Raw genomic sequence first — 22,179 nt, 5'->3', positions numbered from 1 at the left:
CGTGCACGAAATGAAACGCGCACTTTCCAGCAGAAACATCTGTGGGGACCAGTACAAACAATATGGGCGTGATGGCACTCCTCAGGCGCACATACATTTAAAACAAGACAATGATTATCTAGTCTCCAAGTCAGTTTAGTAACTCTGCAATAAAGCAAGATGGAAAGCAATGTATTGACATTGTCTATTGATTTATAGGCTATATTGCATTTAAAATATTGATTGACTGGACATACTGGTCAATAAATATTTTTTTATTATTCTAATAAGTATTTATTTATTGTAAATAATAACCTCAGTAAATAATAACCATCAAGTATCAAGTATTGCTTTTATCATTTAAAACACAGTGACATGCTATGGCATGCCATTTTAGCTTTTATTCATTCACAGGATGCATTTTTGATATCAATAATTAAATTTGTACTGTTTAAAATGTGAATTCTTGATATTAAGAATGTACTTTTTCTAGTAACAATGTCTATTTCTGATATCAGGAATTACATTTTCATTAGTACTATTTAAAGGCGGGAGGATTGTAGTGGGAGCACTGGGGTGAAGGAGTGAGGCAATGGCAAATGGTTTACATGGCTCATGGGTCAGGTAGGAGGTCCCCTCAACAGAATTTTGCTTAGGGCCCCAGGGAGGTCAGGATCGGCTCTGGTTCCATGGATGTTAAAGGTTCTTCATGGAATATAGATGACAATAAAGACTTTTTTTTTTTTTTACTCACTACAGACCGCCTCACACTGTGAACCGCTCGCGACACAACGCCATTTTTCAAGAGAAACTTGGACTTCTATTTTCAGGGAGGCCAAACGAAGAAAGAAGCTGATCAGGCATGCATAATACTCATGAAATAAATCCAGACTGTGAAATGTTTTCCTTTAAAGTACAGCTTTCAGCGCAGATAATGCTCAATAATATTTCAATGAGGATTGCACGCCGCTGTTATCCTATAAACGTCTTCTGAGGTTATGAGGTTTAAAGACAGCTAAGAATATAGAGCCGAGCACTATAGAAGCTTATATTCCTTTAAAATGCTCTCCGGCTACTTATCAGAATCTCATTTCAGGTCGTCTATTGTTTTATTAGTGAGGTTTGCTGAGGTGAGCATCTCTATAAGAGAGTAGTCTAACTCATCCTGCATAGTTTGTGTCACTTCAAATCTTGCAGCTTGTTAAGGAGAAGTGTGCTATTACTTTTCTAAGCAATCAGACCCATCGGAGAATGTTGCCTGGTTAATGATAAAATGGGCAAAAAAAAAATCCCTTAGACTTAAATTGAAGGAGGACCCACAGTCATATAGACCAGAAAGACCCAATGTTTGGCTTATTTGGCTATCATTATGGTTGCACGTCTCCAGTAGCGTTATTAACATTAAGTGGCATATGGCATCTTCTCACAAAAGCCAGTTAGTGCCAGTTTTCATAATTCATTTCAGAATGGCAGGTGTAACTTATGATTTATGGCATTTGTGACATTTTCTCTCATGCTAGTTTACAATTATATGAATTACCCGATTAGTCACTGTCCAATTGTGGCGGTACATACCCCTGATGGTTGGTACCACTTTAATTAGAGCGTTTCACTTTTTAGTGGTCATCAATCTAAATATATTTTATAATTCCAAATGACACAACTGTCAATCCATATGCAAATAGGAAAAACAAAATATGTTGAGTTATCAAAACAACAGTGTATTTTCAATATGCATTTAAATACATTGTAATAAAATGATTAAAAAAACAACTTGTAATAAGAAATATAAATATATACAATGGGCCACAAGACACATATTTAACAAATGGACCATCTACATAAAGCTCCGGCAGACATCGGCATGTGTCACCAGGTTAGTGCAACAACATATGGTGATATACGGATGTCCCACTATATGTGGCAATGGCTTCTGGACGTAAGATACCATGCAATTGAATGTTAATACCGCCTCTCCATGTTTAGTAAAATGTAAAAAAAGAAATCAGGATCTGAGGAATGGTGTCTAAATTTAGACTAGATGATTTTGCTTTTCATAAACAGAGATATTCTGATCATTTACAAGTGGGAAATGGAGGGCGTCTGGCCTTTTTTTTTCTATCTCAGCAGGGAAGGCACAGATGGTAGAGATAGGAGTAGAAAAAGAGAATTATATCACCGTTTTTGAAACAACTTAGCTGTGAATTCACTTTGTATCAGTGCTGTTGTGCAGCTTGAGTTAATAAACCAAAGAAAACAAAGAAGGATGTAACAGACAAACCTTTTGCATGGACATTAAAACTGCAGCCATCATTCAAATGATTTACAGTGGGACCAAAAAGTCTGAGAACACCAGTGAAAATGCTTCTGTTGTTTTTGAAGTTTAGTTAGTGTTTGGTTAATCTTCTTTTGCTTTAATTACTCAAGTGATTTTGTCAAGCTGATGGCTAACAAACAGAACTTTTATTCTCAGGTGACAAAAATCCAAGATTTTTTGTGTGGTCTTTTGGACTCCCACTGTAATTCTAAATCAATTTGGTTGCAGTTTGCTCCATTTAGATTAGTTCCACATATTGACAACAGAAAAGTGATGATTGAGCTCTTCAAACACCTCTAGATTCAAAGCATTCCTCCTGTCTTTCCAAACACCCTCAGTGTGATTGCAGTGACTGAATGCATTTATCATTTCCTTTCCTTTATGGCTGTCACATGCACGCGCGCACACACACACACACACACACACTTTTATTGGGCTGAAATATAAGACGGACACGGTCTTGACAGGTGTCATGAGCTGAGATTCCCCCTAAACAGTTAGAAATACTTGTACTTCTGGTTAGTCATCATTAGGGATCATCACCACCACACTGCAAGACTCGTTCAAAAGTGAATTACCTGTGAGCTATGCATCTGCATATCTCAGTTACTTGCACGCTACTTGTCTGGATAAAAAACGCCTTTTATTGGCGTATATATGACACATGCTTGCGCATGCAAGCTCTAGCCATAAGCGCGTGCTGCTAACCTCAATAATAGCGCGCGCACTCATTCTGCCATAGGCTTGTATGACAAGACTTATATTGGCTGGCGTGCCATCTGTCGTGAAACAGGACCAAAAATTTCAGGTTTATTGAACTCGAGCTCCCAAAATGAAGCGATAGGAAGGGGTGCAGTGTTTTGAATTGGGGGAAATAATGCAGGAGTAACTCAAGGATGTTTTGGATGCATCGCGTGCCAGGACTAAAGGTTTGATGCTCGTTTTTTGGCGAGTGTGCGTGAATCATTTACCGCAAAGTTACCAGACTGGACTATCGACGAGCAATATGCGTTTGTTGCTTGGTTTTGTTTTGACAACTTTTTGGCTTCGGGAAGCGTCGCTTTCTCGCGTTTACACCAATCACTGGGCTGTTCGGATCCCCGGAGGACCAGTAGACGCTGATAAACTCGCCTCAAAATATGGCTTTACTAACTTGGGTCAGGTAAGGATATTTTTGTATTTGTTTCGTGCATATATGATGGGAAACTCATTTAAATCAGTTGAAAGTCCATGAGAATACAGTATCATTGGTATGCGAGCATTATCAAAAACTAACAAGTTAGGTCATGCGTAAATTACGCAAACAATTACGCACTGAAACACAATTTGCTCAGGGCTGTCACTCTACTTTTAGCCTAGGTATTTTTAACCTGCTCGCATCGATCCGCAGTTGTAATTCTAAAACTGGTAGGCAGCGAAAAATGGTAGTGCCTAAATGTAAACAACGCAGTGACTTATCTAATTAAATATTATTATGTACAGTAGCAGAAACTTTAACGCGATTGTTTGGTTCAAGCGAGTAAAAGGACGCCAGTAAAAATGTCGAACAGTGACGTTAAACGTGTTAATTCGAGTGATAAAGAGTCAATTTTGGTGTTTTTCAAGACTACCGGAGCGGGCTGCTGTTGCCCAAACAACCTCGATAACGTTTTCCAAGAAATCTCGAAACCTTAATATGCAGGAATGATTAACTCAGTGTGGACAGTAAGAAACATGGAGCGAGATATCTCAGGCTTAACATATGGTTTAAAATGTCTCGGGGTTAATGTGCAAGCAGCTGGATTTACTTCATGACCATGGTTTTAATAAAATATCAAGAAGGGACCCAAAACAACTAATAGTTTATAGTACAAAAGCTAAACTTAAGTAAACATTGAAATGTATTAATATTACCATAAATTGCATAATATGTAAATTACATTGACATTGGCTGAATAGAAAAATTTAAATGTACTTTAGTATTATGATGATTTTTGATTGGTGTGGCAGCTAATAAATTACCACACATATCAAACATTGATTGGCCCAAATTATGCACATGATCCTGTATTTAATATAACTAGATAGTTTTGCATAGTTTTAGTCATGTGTTTTAAAGCACAAGGAGAACAAGCAAACTGTCCATGTGTCACTTGGTAGAAATTAGGCAGGTGCAACATGAATTTGCACCGAAATACTGTAGAGTTTGACAGAATGCAGCCTTTGGCTTCAGGTCATTGTTCATGTTGCTATCTTGCACAATTATAGCCTTTATTTGCATTCTATCGTTTGCATAGCTTTTTTTCACCACTGCGAAACCTATCTTTGATCAAGTCTTTCAGCCATTTTGCTAACGTGTGTGACAGTTCCCTCCTCCTACTTAAATTTTTTTTTACATAGTGGGAGCAAATTGATCAGCCAATCAATAGCCGCGTTTCCATTACCCTTCAAATTGCGCAAATTGAAATTGCGAATTGAAAATACGCTTAATGGTAATTTTCGCAAAAACTCACATTTATCGCAAAAAGTTTTTACGCTCGCATGAGGTAGTTTTTCAAGCAATTCGAAAAATAAATATTTCGCAAAACTGCAATGGAAACAGTTTTTGCGCATTTACAGGTCACCTGATGTAGATGACGCGGTATGTTTGGACAGAATACGAGACAGAGTTCTTTATTAAATTCATAAAAGACAAAATAATTACAGGAATACTGGATTCTAAACCTCAAATAAATGCCACAATCAAAGACCTCGATGCAGAAATAACTGAGAAACACACAGAAACACCTCATATGTGCCGCTCAAGTATAAGGGTCTTTCCTTATCATTAATGATTGGATAACACACATACGTCTCCTTTGATTAATAAGAATGGCCAGTGCAGTGGCTGGGATTGTGGGATATAGCCTAGTACATAAACCTACCAAAGTCCGTTGCCATGATTTTTGGAATGACTTTACTTATCGCGAGAGGAAAAAATGAAGTTTTAGTCGCATAACATCGGTTAATGGAAACGCCGTCATTTCGTAATAGTTTTTTGTCGACATTTAGAAAAAATTGCAAAAGTTTTGCGCAAATCTGTAATGGAAATGCGCCTAATGAGAAGCAGAATTTGATCAAATTTTTAATGGTTGGTATAATGCCTCTTTTTACAACAAGTAAAATAAGTCTCTGATGTCCCCAGAGTGTGTATTTGAAGTTTTAGCTCAAAAATACCACACAGATAATTTTTATAGCATGTTAAAATTGTCCCTTTTTGAGGTTGAGCAAAAACACGTTGTTTTGTGTGTGTGTCCCTTTAAATGCAAATGAGCTGATGCTCCCGGCATAGAGGGCGGAGCTTCAAAAGCTTGTGTGTTAGCAGCTTGCAGACATGCACTAAAATGTCAGAAACTGTTCTGCCTTTTATGTTCAAACCGAAGTCAGACATTGATGGAGATACTCAAGAAGAAGTGACAACATGTAGAATGCAACAGGACGTTTCTGAATGGTTAGTTGATGAATTTATGTAGCTGATGTGGAGTTAACTATCTTCAAGTCATTGATTGGCATATTCTTTCATGATAATCTATAAATTGCTCGTGTCATGTGGGAACTGTTATAAGATGCCTACAGAGTGATATGATATTGCATTTGTGTTACGTACTGTATTGCAATAAATGTGAAAAGATGGATGCGACAGCTTAAGCAGACTCACAAATGTGCTCTACTACAACAACTCTTCCTCTTCTCAACACTGCCTTTGCGTGTAAGGGCAGGCCGTTTGTTGTATTCCTTAAAAAGTGATTTCTGTAAAATAAAATATCTGCCTTTGCTCTAAACTTTGAGCGTCGTAACTTTGCAGATGCTGTTTATGCTCAAACAGCAACATAAAGTTAGAAAAGTGAAATCATAATCAAGTTCCATAAGTTATTTTCAAGAGGAGGTGGGAGAATTCAGAGTGAGGTTGGAAGTGGAAAATTTCAACTTGAGTATTCCCACTTCTAATTCGTCTGGATCACATCATCATTATCCACTGAATTAGACCACCCACTCTTCCTTTCTGTAAAACTTCAACCTTTTTTGTTGTTGTGGTTTAATAGTCTAGACTTGTCACATGTGTAATACCTCAAAGCATAAATTGCAGTGATATGCTTCAGGTTGTGAAATCATTTTATATGTGGTATTACACCTTTAAAAATTTTAAGTATCAAAAAGCCACTAGAATTTCTAAATGCTGCACAAGTCTCTGGGTTTTACTTGCTCAGTGTGCATTCTTGCATTGTAAAGAATTACCCCTTATAAACTATTATTAAACATGTTTACATTGTAAGAACTTGAAAAATCTTACTTGAGAAATCATTGTTTGAACACGTTATTCAGTCGACCGCCTTAGGACATCTGGAGGTGGTGTCTGTTCAAATGAACGCTGTCTACTACGCTACTAGTATGCCTTGAATTTAGTCTCTGTGAGGTTGCTAATCTCAGGGCTTCAAGATGTTCTTCTCTGAGGTCTGTGAAGCTTTGAATTGATAGGATTGGTTGCTCATTGTCTCATCACAGTGGCAGATCTCTTTTATTACTTTGTTGAAAGCACAGACAAAGTTGTCTTTCAAGGTTATTTTAAGACCTCTTTGTCACCTAATGCTTTTGCATACATCTCAATTCTGCTCAGTGTGTACTGACAGCAAGGAGAATCAATATGAGTGAACAAAGAACATGGAGTTTATTTACAGACAGATATGTGAATGGATTCTTCCCCACATTTTTGACAAAGGCATATATAATATTACACATTCTCAGTTGTTACAGAAGAAAACATTTATTTACAATAACAACATTTGCATTGCTGAAAAATCATGTAAAGTATTTTTAAAAAATCTATCTGCAAAAGAAAATTATTTAATTATTTCACACAGCCTTATGTATCTATCAAAACTGTGTGACAAAACTTTATTTTTTAAATAATCTTCATCCATCTATATTTTCCATACAATCAGCTATGTGGAAAATGCACAAAAAACACCATAAAGCATTGACTCAGAAGTGCCAACTAGATTCCGCCTTCTGCAACACCAACTGTGTGCCATATGTCCATTTTACTGAGATTCTCTTTGGCTTTTTGTGAGGCTGGCGTAGCAATCTATGTGCAAGAACTTTTTTATAGTGAAAAGAGTCTGTGCTGTATGTGCTAATATTGATCTCTTGTTTTTTTTTTTGCTTGCCCCTGCCAAGATGCAATTTCTGTCCACCAAAGCTGTCTCTGATAAAAGTTCATTTCATGCCTTTCTCAAATGTGTGACTGTTCTGTTCACCCAATTCTCTTGCTGGTTTTCATGGTTGTTTGTTCTGTAGATCGGAGGACTGGAGCACCATTACCATTTCCATCACAGCAGGGTGGTACGCAGATCCACCTTTGCCATGAGGGGCTCTCACAGCTTCATTCACATGGACCCAGAGGTAAGCCTTCCCACATGTGGCCACCATCACCAAACACTCCACTGATGACAAGAATGGCACTTCAAATGCTTGAAAGTTTATAAAAGAGACCCACGCCCCATTTTTATAGCCCCTTCCTGTTTGTATTTCCACAGCGATCTTGCGTATTTATGAATTAACTGCTCGTTTTAAAATCTTCCCGGTCTGCTGACATTTGTTAAGACATCTGCTTTAAACAGTACAATGTTCATGATAACTTTCAGTAACTCTAAGTAAGTAAATCCACTTCACCAGCTAATTATTCTTCGACAGCGATGCCATAGAAATATACAAAGCTATTGCAAATAAGGAAGTTCAAAGACAAAATTCTAAAGATGGCTGCGTGCATGTTTCTCTGGCGCACAAGGTCTAATGCAAAGTGAAAAATATGTACTATTGATGCTACTGTTCAAAATTGTGGGGTCAGTATAATAAAAAAAAAGTATACATTTACTCAGCACGGAAGCATTAAATTGGTCAAACATGGTTTTCACGGGTCCTTAAAGGTGCAGTATGTTATTTCTCAAAGTCCTTGCTGAATATTGTTATTTGAAATCAACCCAATAAAACACACCCCTCTCTACGTTGCTTTTAAAGTTCTATTCATATATCTTTGAAATGATAATTTAGTCCCGTGATGTCAAAGATGAATTTTCAACATCATTACTCCAGTCTTTAGTGTCACATGATCCTTCTGAAATCATTCTAATACGCTGATTTGGTGTATTACCAAACTTTTATACGGTTATCTAAAATAAAGCTTCAAATGAGAGTCTGCAGCTGCTGTCTTCATGAAAAGTCTCATTTAGTTGATCTAAATGGGCTCAAACAAAACTATTGAATATATATAAAAAAAAAAAATTATGCCATAAACATCTCAAAATTGGCCCTGTGCAGGCCATCTGACACGAGCTGATGGAGTCTGTGCTGCTGAATCATAAACACGCCGGTGATGCCGGTGGGATGGTAGTTAAAATTTACAGCTAAATATGGCAGCAGTTCTGTATTCATAGCACATTTCATTTTGCGCATGTCCTGCAGTATGATGTGGTGTTATGCATTTGAAACAAATTGTAACCTCATCTTTGATGTTATTATTTTCAGTTTTTGATATGTCGTATGGGTCATAAGGAATGAAACAGACTAAAACTAAAGATGTTTAAATTACTACTTGAATACGCAGCCACATTTTTACATTGGTCAAAATTCAATTCATCTATTCTCAAAGAGGCCCTATTTTTAATTTTGGGGTTGGTTCTGTTCTCAACACTGAACAGGGTGACTTTCAGCCTGGGGTTGCAAAAGCACTCAATGCTCAATATTGCATAATTAAACAATAGCACAGATGGACCCTCCTCCCTCCACTGTGTACAATGACCCTAAAACTATTACTGAAACTTTATGGAAAAAAAATGAATTAAAGAAAATGTATTAATTAATTTCTTTCAAAAGATCTTTTATTTTATTTTTTATTAAACTTTTATTTTATTTTATTAAGGACTTTTATTAATTTTGTCAATTCAAATACATTGGACAAATCAATTGGATAAACATATTCAATTAAGTTTAGTTTACTAAAATCAGTTATGACTTATGACTGATTTTTACAGATCAAAATGACTCAATTTGCTGACTTCTTTCAAAAATTGAGGTGATATGATATTTGCTGGATTTATTTTTTGTGTGTGTGTTAATTTGCACAAGGCATTGGTCTCACCAGTATAGATCTATTCATGATTCTGCCTAAATGAAAATACAGAATTGTGTTAGACACAGATGCCTGCATACTACTGTCACTGATTGCATACTGTATTTTTTAAACGTTTTAAATAGTTATTTAATGTTTTGACATTTTACCAGTTATATTATTCTCTATTGTTGTATAGTTGTTTGAGCAACTATTGTCTTAAATTGCAAATAATGCATCAGTTGGTGGAATTCAATTTGTTCTTGCAGTCGCAAAATCCTGGAGGGACTGGTTAATTTTAGCACCATCAAAATGAACAAAACTAAACTGAAAATTACTCCATTTTGCATTATGGGTTTCACACTAGTAAAACTTTTAAAATGATAATGACCTTTATTAGGAGGTGTAGCAACCATTAAATGGGAGGACACTTTTAATTATGACACTTTTATTAGAAAATCATTATGTTTTAAGACTTTTGTTTTGCTTGGCGACAGTACAAATGAAAAAATTGTAGTTGGACACATATACAAAACCATTTTAAGATCAAGCAAATGCTGGGTAAAACCAGTACTGGGACTACTGTTGAATATTCATTATATGACTAAATAATGAATATTCATAGGCCAAGCTGTTAAGTTCTGTTACAATTGTGTCCCTCCTACTTTCAGATGGTTCCTATGCTCTGACTTTCAATCCTCCGACTTACACATTAAATCACTCCGGTCCCGGACGCATTAATATGACGAGCAGCCGTGTTTGTCCAAGACTTCATTTGACAGAGCAGCCAGGCATTCAAAGTCAAGCTGTTTCCAGGATTTGGAAGCCAGCCCTCTCCTGCTAAGATTATCTCCTCCCGACAGCCGGCTTCTCGGGAGTAATAAAACAGTCCAGGTCTATTGGAGGGCATCTGACGGAGGCCCTCTGATCATATCCTGCCCCGGGCTATGTGTACAAATGGTGTGGCGTGGCAAATGCCCAATAACCCATTTCATCAGTGTCAGGCCACAGGCAGAGGCCGTGCGAGGTGGCGCGAAATGTTTTGTTACCAAAAGCAAAGAGCAGTCAAGCTGAAAAGAAAGGGGCAAGTAACATCTCCTCCAATAGATGTGTTGTAGTCACTGGAAAGGACACTGAAAATGTAATCTTTCAGATCTGCAGTGTTCAATCTGCTGTTGTTGCATTGTGATAAAAGACACCAGTGTTCAATAATGAATTACACTACCTTTTAAAATATGTTAAAGAAATAATTTAATTCAGCAAGGATACATTAAATTTATCAAAAGTGATCATAAAGACATTTATAATATTACAAAAGATTACGGTTTTAAATAAAGGCTGTTATTTTGAGCTTTATATTCATCAAAGAATTCTGAGAAAAATGTATCACGTTTCCACAAACATATTAAGGTGCACAACTGTTTTCAACATTGAAAATAAAATAAGAAATGTTTCTTGAACAGCAAATCAGCATATAGAATGATTTCTGAAGGATCATGTGACAAGACCAGAGTAATGATGCTGAAAATCAGTTTTGCCATCACAGGAATAAATTACATTTTTAAAATATATTCAAATAGAAAACATTCATTTTGAATTATGATAATATTTTACAATATTACTGTTTTTAGTCAAGAAAATAGAAATTTACCAACTTTTTTAGTCAAGTAAAATAGTTCATCAGCCAAAATTATACAGTGCGACTTGGTGTATTAATGTAGAATGTGCATTCACAGGTGTTTATCAGTATTTTATCGGTTTCAAATCATCCAATTGAACTATCCATAGAATATGCTACAGTACATACTACAAATCAAATGAAGTGCATAGTTTATTTTCTTGTTACTTAGTACGTGAGCTGCTGATTCGCTGCCACAGCAGTGTGAATCTTCATCTACTTCATCTAAACCATTTTAAACTCTAATACATGCCGTTTTCATGACCTCATAATTATTGAGAGACCACTTATTTTTTTTATTTGTTCAATAGCTCTTGATACTATATATCCTAACTATATCTGAACAAGTTTATAACTGATTTAACTGAATCATTGAGTGATATTTATTATCACTGTGCATTTTTGCTGCACTCAGCCTTTCTCTCTCTTGACATTCGATTCAGCCTCCAAACAACTTGCTAGAGATTCATTAGTGGATCAGTATGATCCAAACATTCAAGAATTATTAATGGAACCAAATGTCATAAATTTATTTATTTATTTATCTATTTATCTATTTAATAGAGCCACTTTTTAATAAGAACTGGTTCTTGATTCCCAACCCAACCCATTCATTTATAGCACTGGGACTGTAACAAAGAGAAAGACATAATTATTGCAATATGAGATTTTCATTACATTTCCCTCTGGACCTCTTTAATGAAAGCAAAAAGCGTAGTGCGCTAGTGATTCTGAAGTTAAGCTCTTTTGAGGGGAACCACTAATTCGGGCATTGCTGCAAGACAAATACATCTGCGGGCATGGCTTGGTAACTTTTCAAATTAGAAGTCCGCATCCCTTTATTTACAACAGATGATACGTTTAACTGGAAGGATACAGAGATCTAGATAGATCTGGATGTGGTTGGTGCTGCTCTAATCGATATAGAAAGCACAAGAGCACTTTCTTCCTTGCTTTTAGTCATTTTTAGACTAGCACACACTCTAATTCATTGTTGATTTTTACTTTTAGTATTCAAGGTAAAACATGATTGCACTAACCAAATATTACAATCATAAGTGAATTCTAAAATTGGCAGCATTTCTATTGCTATTACATATTTAGGGACAGTAATGTGTGTAAAAAACAGGTGAAAAAAATCTCTCAGACTTATATTGATATGCATATATTTTGGATGGTGTGACTATATTTCTTCTTCAGGCTGGATTTAGGAAAGCATGTTTCAGAGTACTACATTCCCATTTGTTTCTCCTCAAAATTCAATGACTACATAAGCCTCACGTAATGGAAAAGCCAGAGCGTGACTAAATACAGACCGCGCATTTCGCAGACATGTTTATGTGCATGAAGGTGAGCATAAACTGTTTAGTCTTTGATGTGAGTCGATGTAACCCGTGCTTTTTCTGCAGGTTGAATGGGCGCAGCAGCAGGTGGTGAAGTCACGAGTGAAACGTCAAGCCAGGAGTGACCCGAGCTACATCCACTTCAACGATCCCAAATGGTCCAACATGTGGTACATTGTTAGTAGATATTTCACACATTCAGTCCTGTATTTCATAAAGTATCTTTACCTTTTGACCTTTTTCTCCTAATTAAGTGATTTCGCAAATGAATCGCTGCCTCATTTCCAGTGACTCCTAGAGAGAAAAGGGCCACTGATTTGTGCTTCATTAAATGGGCTCGTTTGTGAAGCTCCTGTTGTTTTATTTGTTTTATAGCAGGACTGTTTCCGCTGCCCTTGCCTCATAAAAACCGAACTGTGTGAAAGTAGTGTATGTGCGCTAGTTTGTTTCTCTTACTAGCTTGATGCTATGAATTACAAATTAGTTCATATTGAGGAAATGAACACAATCACACTAACACTGGCATTAGTCAGGGCAAATTTCAGTCATAAGCATAATTTTACATAGTCGTTCAAGAACCCCTGGTTCCCTTGTCAAAAAGCTGATAGAATTTTCCCATTGGCTTTTGGATTATTGCATAAAATAAGCTCCATGACCGAAAGAAGTTAATGATTCTTTCATTAGTTCATCATGATAATCTTCACAAATGAATGCAACATTTATGAATTTTGATGTATAAATACAATTGGTAGAAGTAAAAAGCTAAAGTTAGTCTATAAATGTACTACACCACAGTCACATGACTACAATGTCATCACCATTAAGCTTTCAGCAACTCTTAAATTCAGTCTTTCTTTAACAACATGTTCCCTGGTAAGGATCCTCTTTGCTCTCACTGTTACTGTTGTTGTTGATGAATCTGATTGCATTATTATGTTGCATTATTTAGGAGAAAATTCTGATGCATCTCTTTTGGTTTTCTTTATTTTATAAATATATTTTATTTGGCTTTTGATAAAAAAGGGTAAAATTACTCCATAATTGTTATTCTACTTTACTCTGATTAACTTTGTTTGCATTGTACTCCTGCTCTTATTTCTACAAGATTTTCATTGATTACTGATTGAAGAGTGGCCTTGAACCTTGAGACATGTTACTCTTTATTCGTTGGCATCTAATTTCTTTTCCTTCCGAAAAGTGTCTTCGAAGGACTTCAGACCTTGTTAGTTTTACTGAAGTGTCCTTCAAAATCCTTTTGTTCTTCGTATATCAGTTTCAAACACTACAAGATTAATAGTTAATCCAGTAGAGCTGATGTTTTCAAGCATTATTAAAGCATATTCGGTGTTTGTTTGCATTCACATGATTAATATTGCAGCACAAAGGTATCTGAGACTGTTTTCAATCCGTCCTCTGATGTTGACTTCACACTGGGACGTCTTTGTTGATTGTGTCCTCAAAGACTGCGTTGAAAAGAATCATAAATGAGACCTTGAAGGACACGAAAACCTCTGCCGCTGAATAAACATGAATCGTCCCGTTTAATTTACAGGTTTATGTTACCACTTGCTGTGACATATTTCCTCACAGACGGATTGAGTCATAAGGTTACTGAAGTAATAAAGGCTTGTGTTTCTAGAGAGCAGAGAATGTTGCTAATGTTCCAATGTTTCCTATTTTCAAAGTCAAATGCATGTTCCAGAAACTGATTGCAAGTGAAGGTATATTGATGTTGATGACTTCTTATTGTCTTCCAGCACTGTAGTGATAAAAACAGCCGCTGTCGTTCAGAAATGAATATCCTTGCGGCCTGGCAGAGAGGCTACACAGGTCGAAATGTGGTCGTCACCATCTTGGATGACGGTATTGAGAGAAACCATCCGGATCTGGCTCAGAATTATGTGAGATTATCTTGAAACTTTCTCTAATCTCTGTAAATACATTCTTAAGTGTTATTTTAGTAACATTAATGTTGTAAATGCATTCTATTGAGTGTTATTTTATAAAAATGTAAAGGCTTTTATTAAGCAAAAAATAAAACAAACAAAAACTACCCCGAGGGGGAAGACTCGACTCGACTCGACACACAAGGGTAAACATACGACGTACATATGACAACGAACCAGCACAGGACTGCAAACACAAGGAGAATAATTAGGGAGCAAACAGGGCAGGTAACGAGGGAGGACAGGTGGGGCAAATGAACCAATAATCTGGTAACAAGGTGGGCGGGGTTAGACAGGAGAGCACATGTCACAAGGAAATAAAGGAAACATACATGACAAGCCATGTGCTCACACTAAACATGACAAAAAACACAAGCACATGGCCAGTAAAACAAATCACAAGCCATGTGCTCACACAAAACGAGATGTGAACAAACACGCAGCCAATGAGAACACTCATAAGCCACGAATTCACACAAAACGTGACAACAAGAAAGCACACAGCTAGTGAAAAACAAGCTGCGTGCTACACAGTACAAGACAAAACATGACATGGAAGCATGCGGCCGATGAAAACACGAACCGCGTGCTACATGTAACAAGGCATACAGACAAGACAGCGCACGGCTCGAGGACGCTCGAAGCTGCGTGCCCACACAAAGACATGACAAAACAGGAGTGTCGGAGCTCTGTCACAGAACCAAAAAATACACTAGACAGAAGTGACAGAACCCTGACACAGATGGTTTATTTAATGTGCTTTGTCCGTCATTTAGGATCAGCTTGCTAGCTACGATGTGAATGGCAATGACTATGACCCGACCCCACGATACGACTCCAGCAACGAGAACAAGTGAGTCCTGATGTCTTTAAAAGTACTCTTCACCACACGACTTGTCTTAAAGGGTTTGAGCTTCAGCAAGAACCAATGAGGTTCATTCTCGTGTGTTACGCAGCACGTTTAAGCTTCCACAAGAGGTCAAGCAGGTTCAGTTGAGCTTCTGTTTATGTCCGCTAATCAATGTTTATGGGCCCTTAATGAGTAATGGGTGTGTTTTGGACTTTACGTGCTATAAACCAATCAGAGTCTCATCTCCCATTCTCTTTAAATGCCAGTTGCGCTCGCACCATATTATTTTTAATATTTGGCATGTTTGTGTGCTGCTGCGCGTCTACCCTGTATGTGTAATAAGCAGAGTGTAAGCGCGTTTTGGACATTACTAACGCACTCTTTAAATAACAAAAAAAATATTGTGCCATTGACTTTAGACCGGGTTTCAGTTGGTCAGTGGCAGTCTATTTCAGTTGCCTCAAAATAGCAACGCGCCAACAATGCGCCTGAACACACCTCGTTTTCAGACCAGCACGCCCATGGGCGCATGCATTTGCTATTTAAATGATGTGGCGCAGGAAGTGGAAATGATAACTGCGTCGGACTGAAACTAGCAAAAAGCACTTGCGTTGCGCTTGGCGCTGCATTGCGCCGGATGTAAGATAGGGCCCTCACACGTAAGTTTAAAAATATTCTGGCTGACTCTCCAGCGTGAGTTTTTAGAATTATTTAGAATGTGTCACTTTATGGTTTCCATGGTGACGCGTCATTGCTTGTCACGTGACACACTGCAGCAACAACAGAGCTGAATGAATGATGATCTGCTTTTATGTCATTTTTCCTTTTTTATTCAAAATATTCACAAATTTGTTTGATATGGCATGAAATATCTGATATTCCGATTGTCAAATATATGCAAGTGGAAGTTTTTTGTTGTTTAAACCCCTTTATAACGATTGCGTTAGTTGAGCTGTATGCGCGATGGGCACTGCCATCTTAGTTTGTGCCACAGACGCAGTTCAGAGAATCGGATCTGTTGGATTTACAACACCTGAATTCATCGATTTCTCCCGAAATACATAAAAGTAAGTGGCTGGTGAACTGAGAGAAGAATAGAGTAAACTTTAAAGTTACTTACACAATGTGTATCTGATATGAATAAAACGTGTCTAATTATAATGGAAAGGATTATTATTGCCTCTTCCTTTGACATCAGTGTGTATTTTACAAACTCTAAATGTATTGTTTTTTTAGTACTTATATGTCTGAAACCTAAAATAAACATTATGTGGTTGAAAACACTGAAAAGTTGTGATATATGACAGCTCTGAGCGCGCCTGTCTCTGGCTCAGCACCAGCCAACGCGCGAAAGCACATTTGAATTTAGCAGTTGATCTCGTCATGCACTGACCGTTCTAATCACACCGGTGTGATCGTATGCTCCAGGGACCAGCTTAGACTGATCACACCGGTGTGATCGTACGCTCCAGGGACCAGCCTAGACTGATCACACCGGTGTGATCGTACGCTCCAGGGACCAGCCTAGACTGATCACACCGGTGTGATCGTATGCTCCAGGGACCAGCCTAGACTGATCACACCGGTGTGATCGTACGCTCCAGGGACCAGCCTAGACTGATCACACCGGTGTGATCGTACGCTCCAGGGACCAGCCTAGACTGATCACACCGGTGTGATCGTACGCTCCAGGGACCAGCCTAGACTGATCACACCGGTGTGATCGTACGTGCGAAAGGGTTAATGTGAATAAAAGCCTAAAGTCAATCTGTTCATCAAATAAAGCGAACCGCTCTGTTTTTGGTTTTACAGTCTCTTTATTAACTTTTTGATGCGTCAAAGTGTCAGTTGAGTAGCCATCAAAAAGATCTTTGTTTGTGTTCCGAAGAGGAACGAAAGTATTATGGGCTTGGAACGACGTGAGGGTGAGTAAATGATTAGAGAATTTTCATTTTTGGGTGAACAAAACACATCTCTTTAAATACTTTAAACACATCTCATTTGCTGCTAACACTTGCGTAACTTGCTTTGAGTGATCAGGGGGTGGATAAAATGTTTGCTTGAAAAAGTTTTTGAAGATTGTTTTGAAGTTCAAAGGTCATTGAAGCCTTTTTGCAGTTTGAGTAATTGGTTTGTTTGAAGAGAGATTTGAAGTTTTAAAGGTATTTTGACCTTGCTAGGAGGTTGCTAATATGTTGTGAATAGTTGCTAGTGTTAACTGGGTGATTGCTAAATGTTTTTTTGGGGTTGAAATTTGTTGGTTGCTAGATTCTAGGTGGTGGCTAGACAGTTGTTAGAGTGTTATGGGTGGTTGCTAGGCAGTTTCCATGGCAGCGGTTGGCAACCTCATGGCACACGATGGGATAATCACAAAAGTGCGCACCTCTGGTCTCGCCTATGGATTGTTCATTGTTGGATATTTGCGCTGGCACAGATAGCATTTATAGCACCTAACTTAATAAAAGAGAATGTGTGACTATGAGGAATGATCACCCCAAATGGTTGCTGGGGTGTTTTGGGTAGATCTGGCTAGATTTTGGACCAGATCTAATACAGCAGTATTTTGAAATATCTTGCCTCCTCAAAAGCTGTGATATTTGGAGCAATGCAAATAAAGCTGTAATGCTGGACTTGTGTGATTTTGCGTGTCAACACAATAAAGAGGCTTTTTTTGTGGGTAAGCACTGAAACCAATCCAATCCCGTGGGATTGAGTGGGGTGTGGATTTAATTGAAAACGTCTCTGTCTTTGATAAGCACCTGATTTAATGCTTGTTCTCTGCTCATGCCACATGTTTATGAATGAACTGCCAAGAGCTCAAGCAAAACTTCAAAGACCTGTTTTGTTAATACTCATCAGGATATTTGAAATGGAAAACAATACAATGTTCAATTCATTTTTGAAGTGTGGAACGTGCCTCCCGGAGCAGAAACTTAATTGAGTGAGGACAAAGAATAAAATTATTAAAAGAGACTCGTAAAGAGGTGCACTGAGAGAACGACAGCGAGTGAACAGTGCACAAGATAAAAATGCAATTAATGCATTGCTAATGCAGCCTGTTGCGATGCGCTGTGACAGTGGTGAAAAAAGAGGATTGACTTGGATATCAGTTACAAAATGTGCTGCCGTCGGAGTCCAAAACAAAGTTTTTGCTTTTAATTAACAAAATGAAATCAAAAGTTCACCCTATTTTCTTTCTGTATATGCATGTTCCTGATCAGCATATTGCAATGATTTCTGAAGGATCATGTGACAATGAAAACTGGAGTAATGATGCTGAAATTTCAGCTAACCCATAACAGAAATTAAATGATAAAATATATTCAAATAGAAAGCATAATCACTACCAGGTTTGAACTTGGAACGTCACAACCCTATAGAGCAGCAGCTACAGCAATATTGTATAAATGCATATGTATTTATACAGTACAATTATTTTTGTAGAAATGTGTTATATGTAAACTGAAAATTCACAGTTGCTTGTCATGGAAGAGCAATAGGAAGTATTGTAAACGTCTGGTGTTGGTGATGTTAGAGGAAGACATTTCTACAAAATAATGTGTATGAATAAAAATACTAATTTTCTTTTTATACAGTATTGACTTTTCCCAGTAAATTTTACCTAATAAAAAGCTCAGGATGATAATAATAATAATAATAAGTTTTATTTATATAGCGCCTTTCCAGAGCTCAAGGACACTTTACAATAGACAAACAACAATAAAGGCAGTTGACAAAGACAGCAGACAGAACAACAGTAGGCAGTTGAGGGTGCAAGTACAGTAAGTGAAAAATGGGTAGATGGGGAGGCAATCAGCATAATACAGACAGATATAACTTTGAAAAAAAAAAAAAAAAATTTAATTAAGAATTATAACATTCAGAAAATAGGTGAGTTTTGAGCATGGATTTGAATTCAGAGATAGTGTCAACAGAGCAGAGTGATCGGGGGAGAGAGTTCCACATTTTGGGCGCAACAACACTGAATGATCTGCCCCCCATTGAAGCAAGACGATGCCGAGGGACGACGAGAAGGCTAGAATCAGCGGATCGTAAAGAGCGAGTCGGGGTGTAGGGGAGAAGCAGGTTACAGAGATAGGGGGGAGCCAGGCCATGCAGAGACTTAAAAGTGAGAAGGAGAATTTTGAATTTGATACGGTAAGCCACAGGAAGCCAGTGAAGATCATGCAGAATTGGGGTAATATGTGCAGAACGCTTGGTGTGGGTGAGTAGTCTGGCAGCAGAGTTTTGAATGTATTGTAATTTGGAAATGGAGCTAGCACAAGATGTGAATCATGATGCACAAGAGCATTCAGCTACACAAAACTGACATTCTTGTGTAGTATAGAAAGCAGTCAGTATCAACAAAAAAGTAGAAAAAACATTTGTATATAACAAATATTTCCATAGTGAAAAAACATTTGACCAGTGTGGCTCACATGATGACTCATTATTTTATTTTATTTTATTTTATTTATTTTTTTGTGGCATTGGGCAATTTAATGACACAATAACTAGGTTTTGAAGCATGAATTAAATGTTTTGGGTGAGTTACTACATTTTGCAGACATGCAATAGAGTTCTAATGTTCCTGCAAACAGTTGTGACAACTGAACTTACAGTTTAAGACCAAAGTGTGCCAATGTGCCAAAGTGATTAAGAAAAACTATAAAATTCTTACTGACCCCAAACATTTGAATGATACAATGTAAAAAAAAATCCATCGTTTACAGAATAAAACTGGCAGCTGAAATTATAAAATGTAAGGTTAAATCTATTACAGTTTTTAACAGGTTTTTACTGTTGCATTTTTACAGTTTTGTTACAGTTAAAATTACAAAAAAAAATTACATTGTAGCTTAGGCTGTAGACAATGAGGCAAATCACTAGGGCTTAAATCAGAGCCAGTGTCTTAGTGTGTAATTCTCAATCCAGCTTTTTTATAAAAAAATGTTTTCCCTCTTTACAGTTTTAATTAGCAGTGCAAAACTCACAATAACATATTTCAACTTAATAACATATTTTATTTTTTTATTGCATTTCTTTTTCTTTCCAGGCATGGGACACGATGTGCAGGTGAAGTTGCTGCTGTAGCCAACAACTCGCATTGCATTGTAGGTATAGCCTACAACGCCCGCATAGGAGGTATGCATCTCTCGAAAAAAAAGTCTGTTTACTTCCCTGCTCTCCTTATTTTCTAATAAATGCCAGATGCTATTTTAGTTACAGACCCGCCGCAGCCGACACTCAACACACACATGGATTGATTGGCAAAACTGACCAGTTGCCGCAAGTGGCTAAACCCTGATCAAGCAACAGGTTTTAGACGCAGTCAGAGCAGATAAGACAGGATTATTCTGCATGTGTGCACAGGATTAAATCGGCAAGACGCCCACGCTCCTGTTCGCCTCTGTTCAGAGAGTTCATTAATTTAGTGGACAGCAAACCGCTCGACATTCATGTGCTCGTAAGCAATTAATCCTATGAAAAGGGCGATCAGTTTTAATCAAAAAGTGGATTTCATGATATGCCATCAGCCATCTGGGGCAGTTTTGTTTTGGGCTGCAGCTGCGCTGAAAGACGCAAATATTTCATTATTGTACTCGCAGGTGGCAATGCCTACAAACGCATCCTTTGCTCGGACTTGGCGGGGTTCGGGCCTGTGTTGTTCCAGTTGCGCTGTGTGCCAAATGCATAAAGTTTAGCGATGCAACTGTGAGTACAGGATAGGGCTGCATATACAATCTCTTTAGGAGCCAAGCGAGCGTGTGAAGCTCCTATTGTATTCATTCATTTTCATTAGTTTTACTCGTTGGCATTGGAGTCTATGACAGCAACTCGAAAGAAAATTGTGAATTTTGACTTTTACGCCAGGGTTTCTGAAACTCTGTAAAACCAAAGATCCATTTCATAATCCACACTGTTTGTGGACCCACTACAATATTTAAAGTGCCCCTATTATGCGTTTTCAGATATTACCTTTCATGTAGTGTGTAATATAGCTGTTTGTGAATGTAAGAGATCTGCAAAGTTTCACAGTTCAAAGTGCACAATATATGGAGTTTTTAAACTGATTCTGAACTGCCTTAAACTAATCATCAGGTTTGTAACACATTTGCATAATGCCAGGCTGTGTTCTTCATTGGCTGCCCGCAAACAACGTCTACTTTAACCCGCCATCAAACATTGTAGTTTGGTTTGTGTTGTCAAACGTTGAGAAGAAGCTGTTTACTGCGCTGTGAAAGCAAATCCACTATGCATGCACTTCCAAAGGATGAGAACTCTGGCTCGAATAGATACGGTAAAAAATGGCATTTTGTTTCCGAGACATGCTGTAAGCGGTAGACCAATCGCATCAGACTGGGCCATCTGACCAATCAGAGTAGAGTAGGTTCTCGGAAAGGAGGGTTTTTGAGAGAACGAATCCTTTATCGAACCGTTTCAGACACTATGAGAAAAGAGCTAATGCTTCAATGTTTATTATGAGAAATTTGTTTTTGTTGTGTTTTTTTTACCTTGGATGCATGGAAACCTATTTTAGGGGACCTCCAAAACAAAATGAGGATCCTTTAAATGGGGCTCTTTAGTTCTACAACAGATAAGATATTCTGGGTGTTTGTTTAGCTGGTGATAAAATCCTATTCATAACTAATTTTAGATCTGTATTGTTGTTCTCTAAGCATTAATTTGGACTGTTGAAGGACGATTTGTCCTCAATTCATTAGATGCCAGTTAAAGTCAATAATTCAGCAGTCAATACTTCTCTCTTAATTTACTGTCTTTCAACAATTTTATGTTTTGCTGAAATGCATTTTTTTTTTTTTATCCAATTAATTGAAAAAATAATCAATTGCCAGAATATTAAACAATTACCAAAATAATAGTAAGCTGCAAGCCTAGTGTATATTTTGTTCTTGAATGGAATAGTGTTTGGTGACTGGAA

At 37.5% G+C, this 22,179-nt stretch overlaps 1 protein-coding gene across 1 annotated transcript in view; it reads left to right on the top strand.

Moving 5' to 3' along the window:
- The first annotated feature begins 2,978 nt into the window (after window positions 1–2,978).
- Window positions 2,979–22,179, top strand: part of pcsk6 (proprotein convertase subtilisin/kexin type 6) — a 94,747-nt gene continuing 75,546 nt past the window's right edge. The window contains exons 1-6 of the mRNA XM_084405153.1: window positions 2,979–3,458; window positions 7,610–7,714; window positions 12,507–12,617; window positions 14,198–14,341; window positions 15,163–15,239; window positions 20,293–20,381. Coding sequence (XP_084261279.1) covers window positions 3,231–3,458; window positions 7,610–7,714; window positions 12,507–12,617; window positions 14,198–14,341; window positions 15,163–15,239; window positions 20,293–20,381 — 754 coding nt within the window. The 5' untranslated portion in view covers window positions 2,979–3,230. The remainder of the gene's footprint in view (window positions 3,459–7,609; window positions 7,715–12,506; window positions 12,618–14,197; window positions 14,342–15,162; window positions 15,240–20,292; window positions 20,382–22,179) is intronic.

The sequence above is a fragment of the Rutilus rutilus genome, assembly GCF_951802725.1.
Source record: "Rutilus rutilus genome assembly, chromosome: 3".
Lineage (NCBI taxonomy): Eukaryota > Metazoa > Chordata > Actinopteri > Cypriniformes > Leuciscidae > Rutilus > Rutilus rutilus.
The sequence above is the reverse complement of the archived record's forward strand: the minus strand, read 5'-3'. Positions and strand labels throughout refer to the sequence as shown.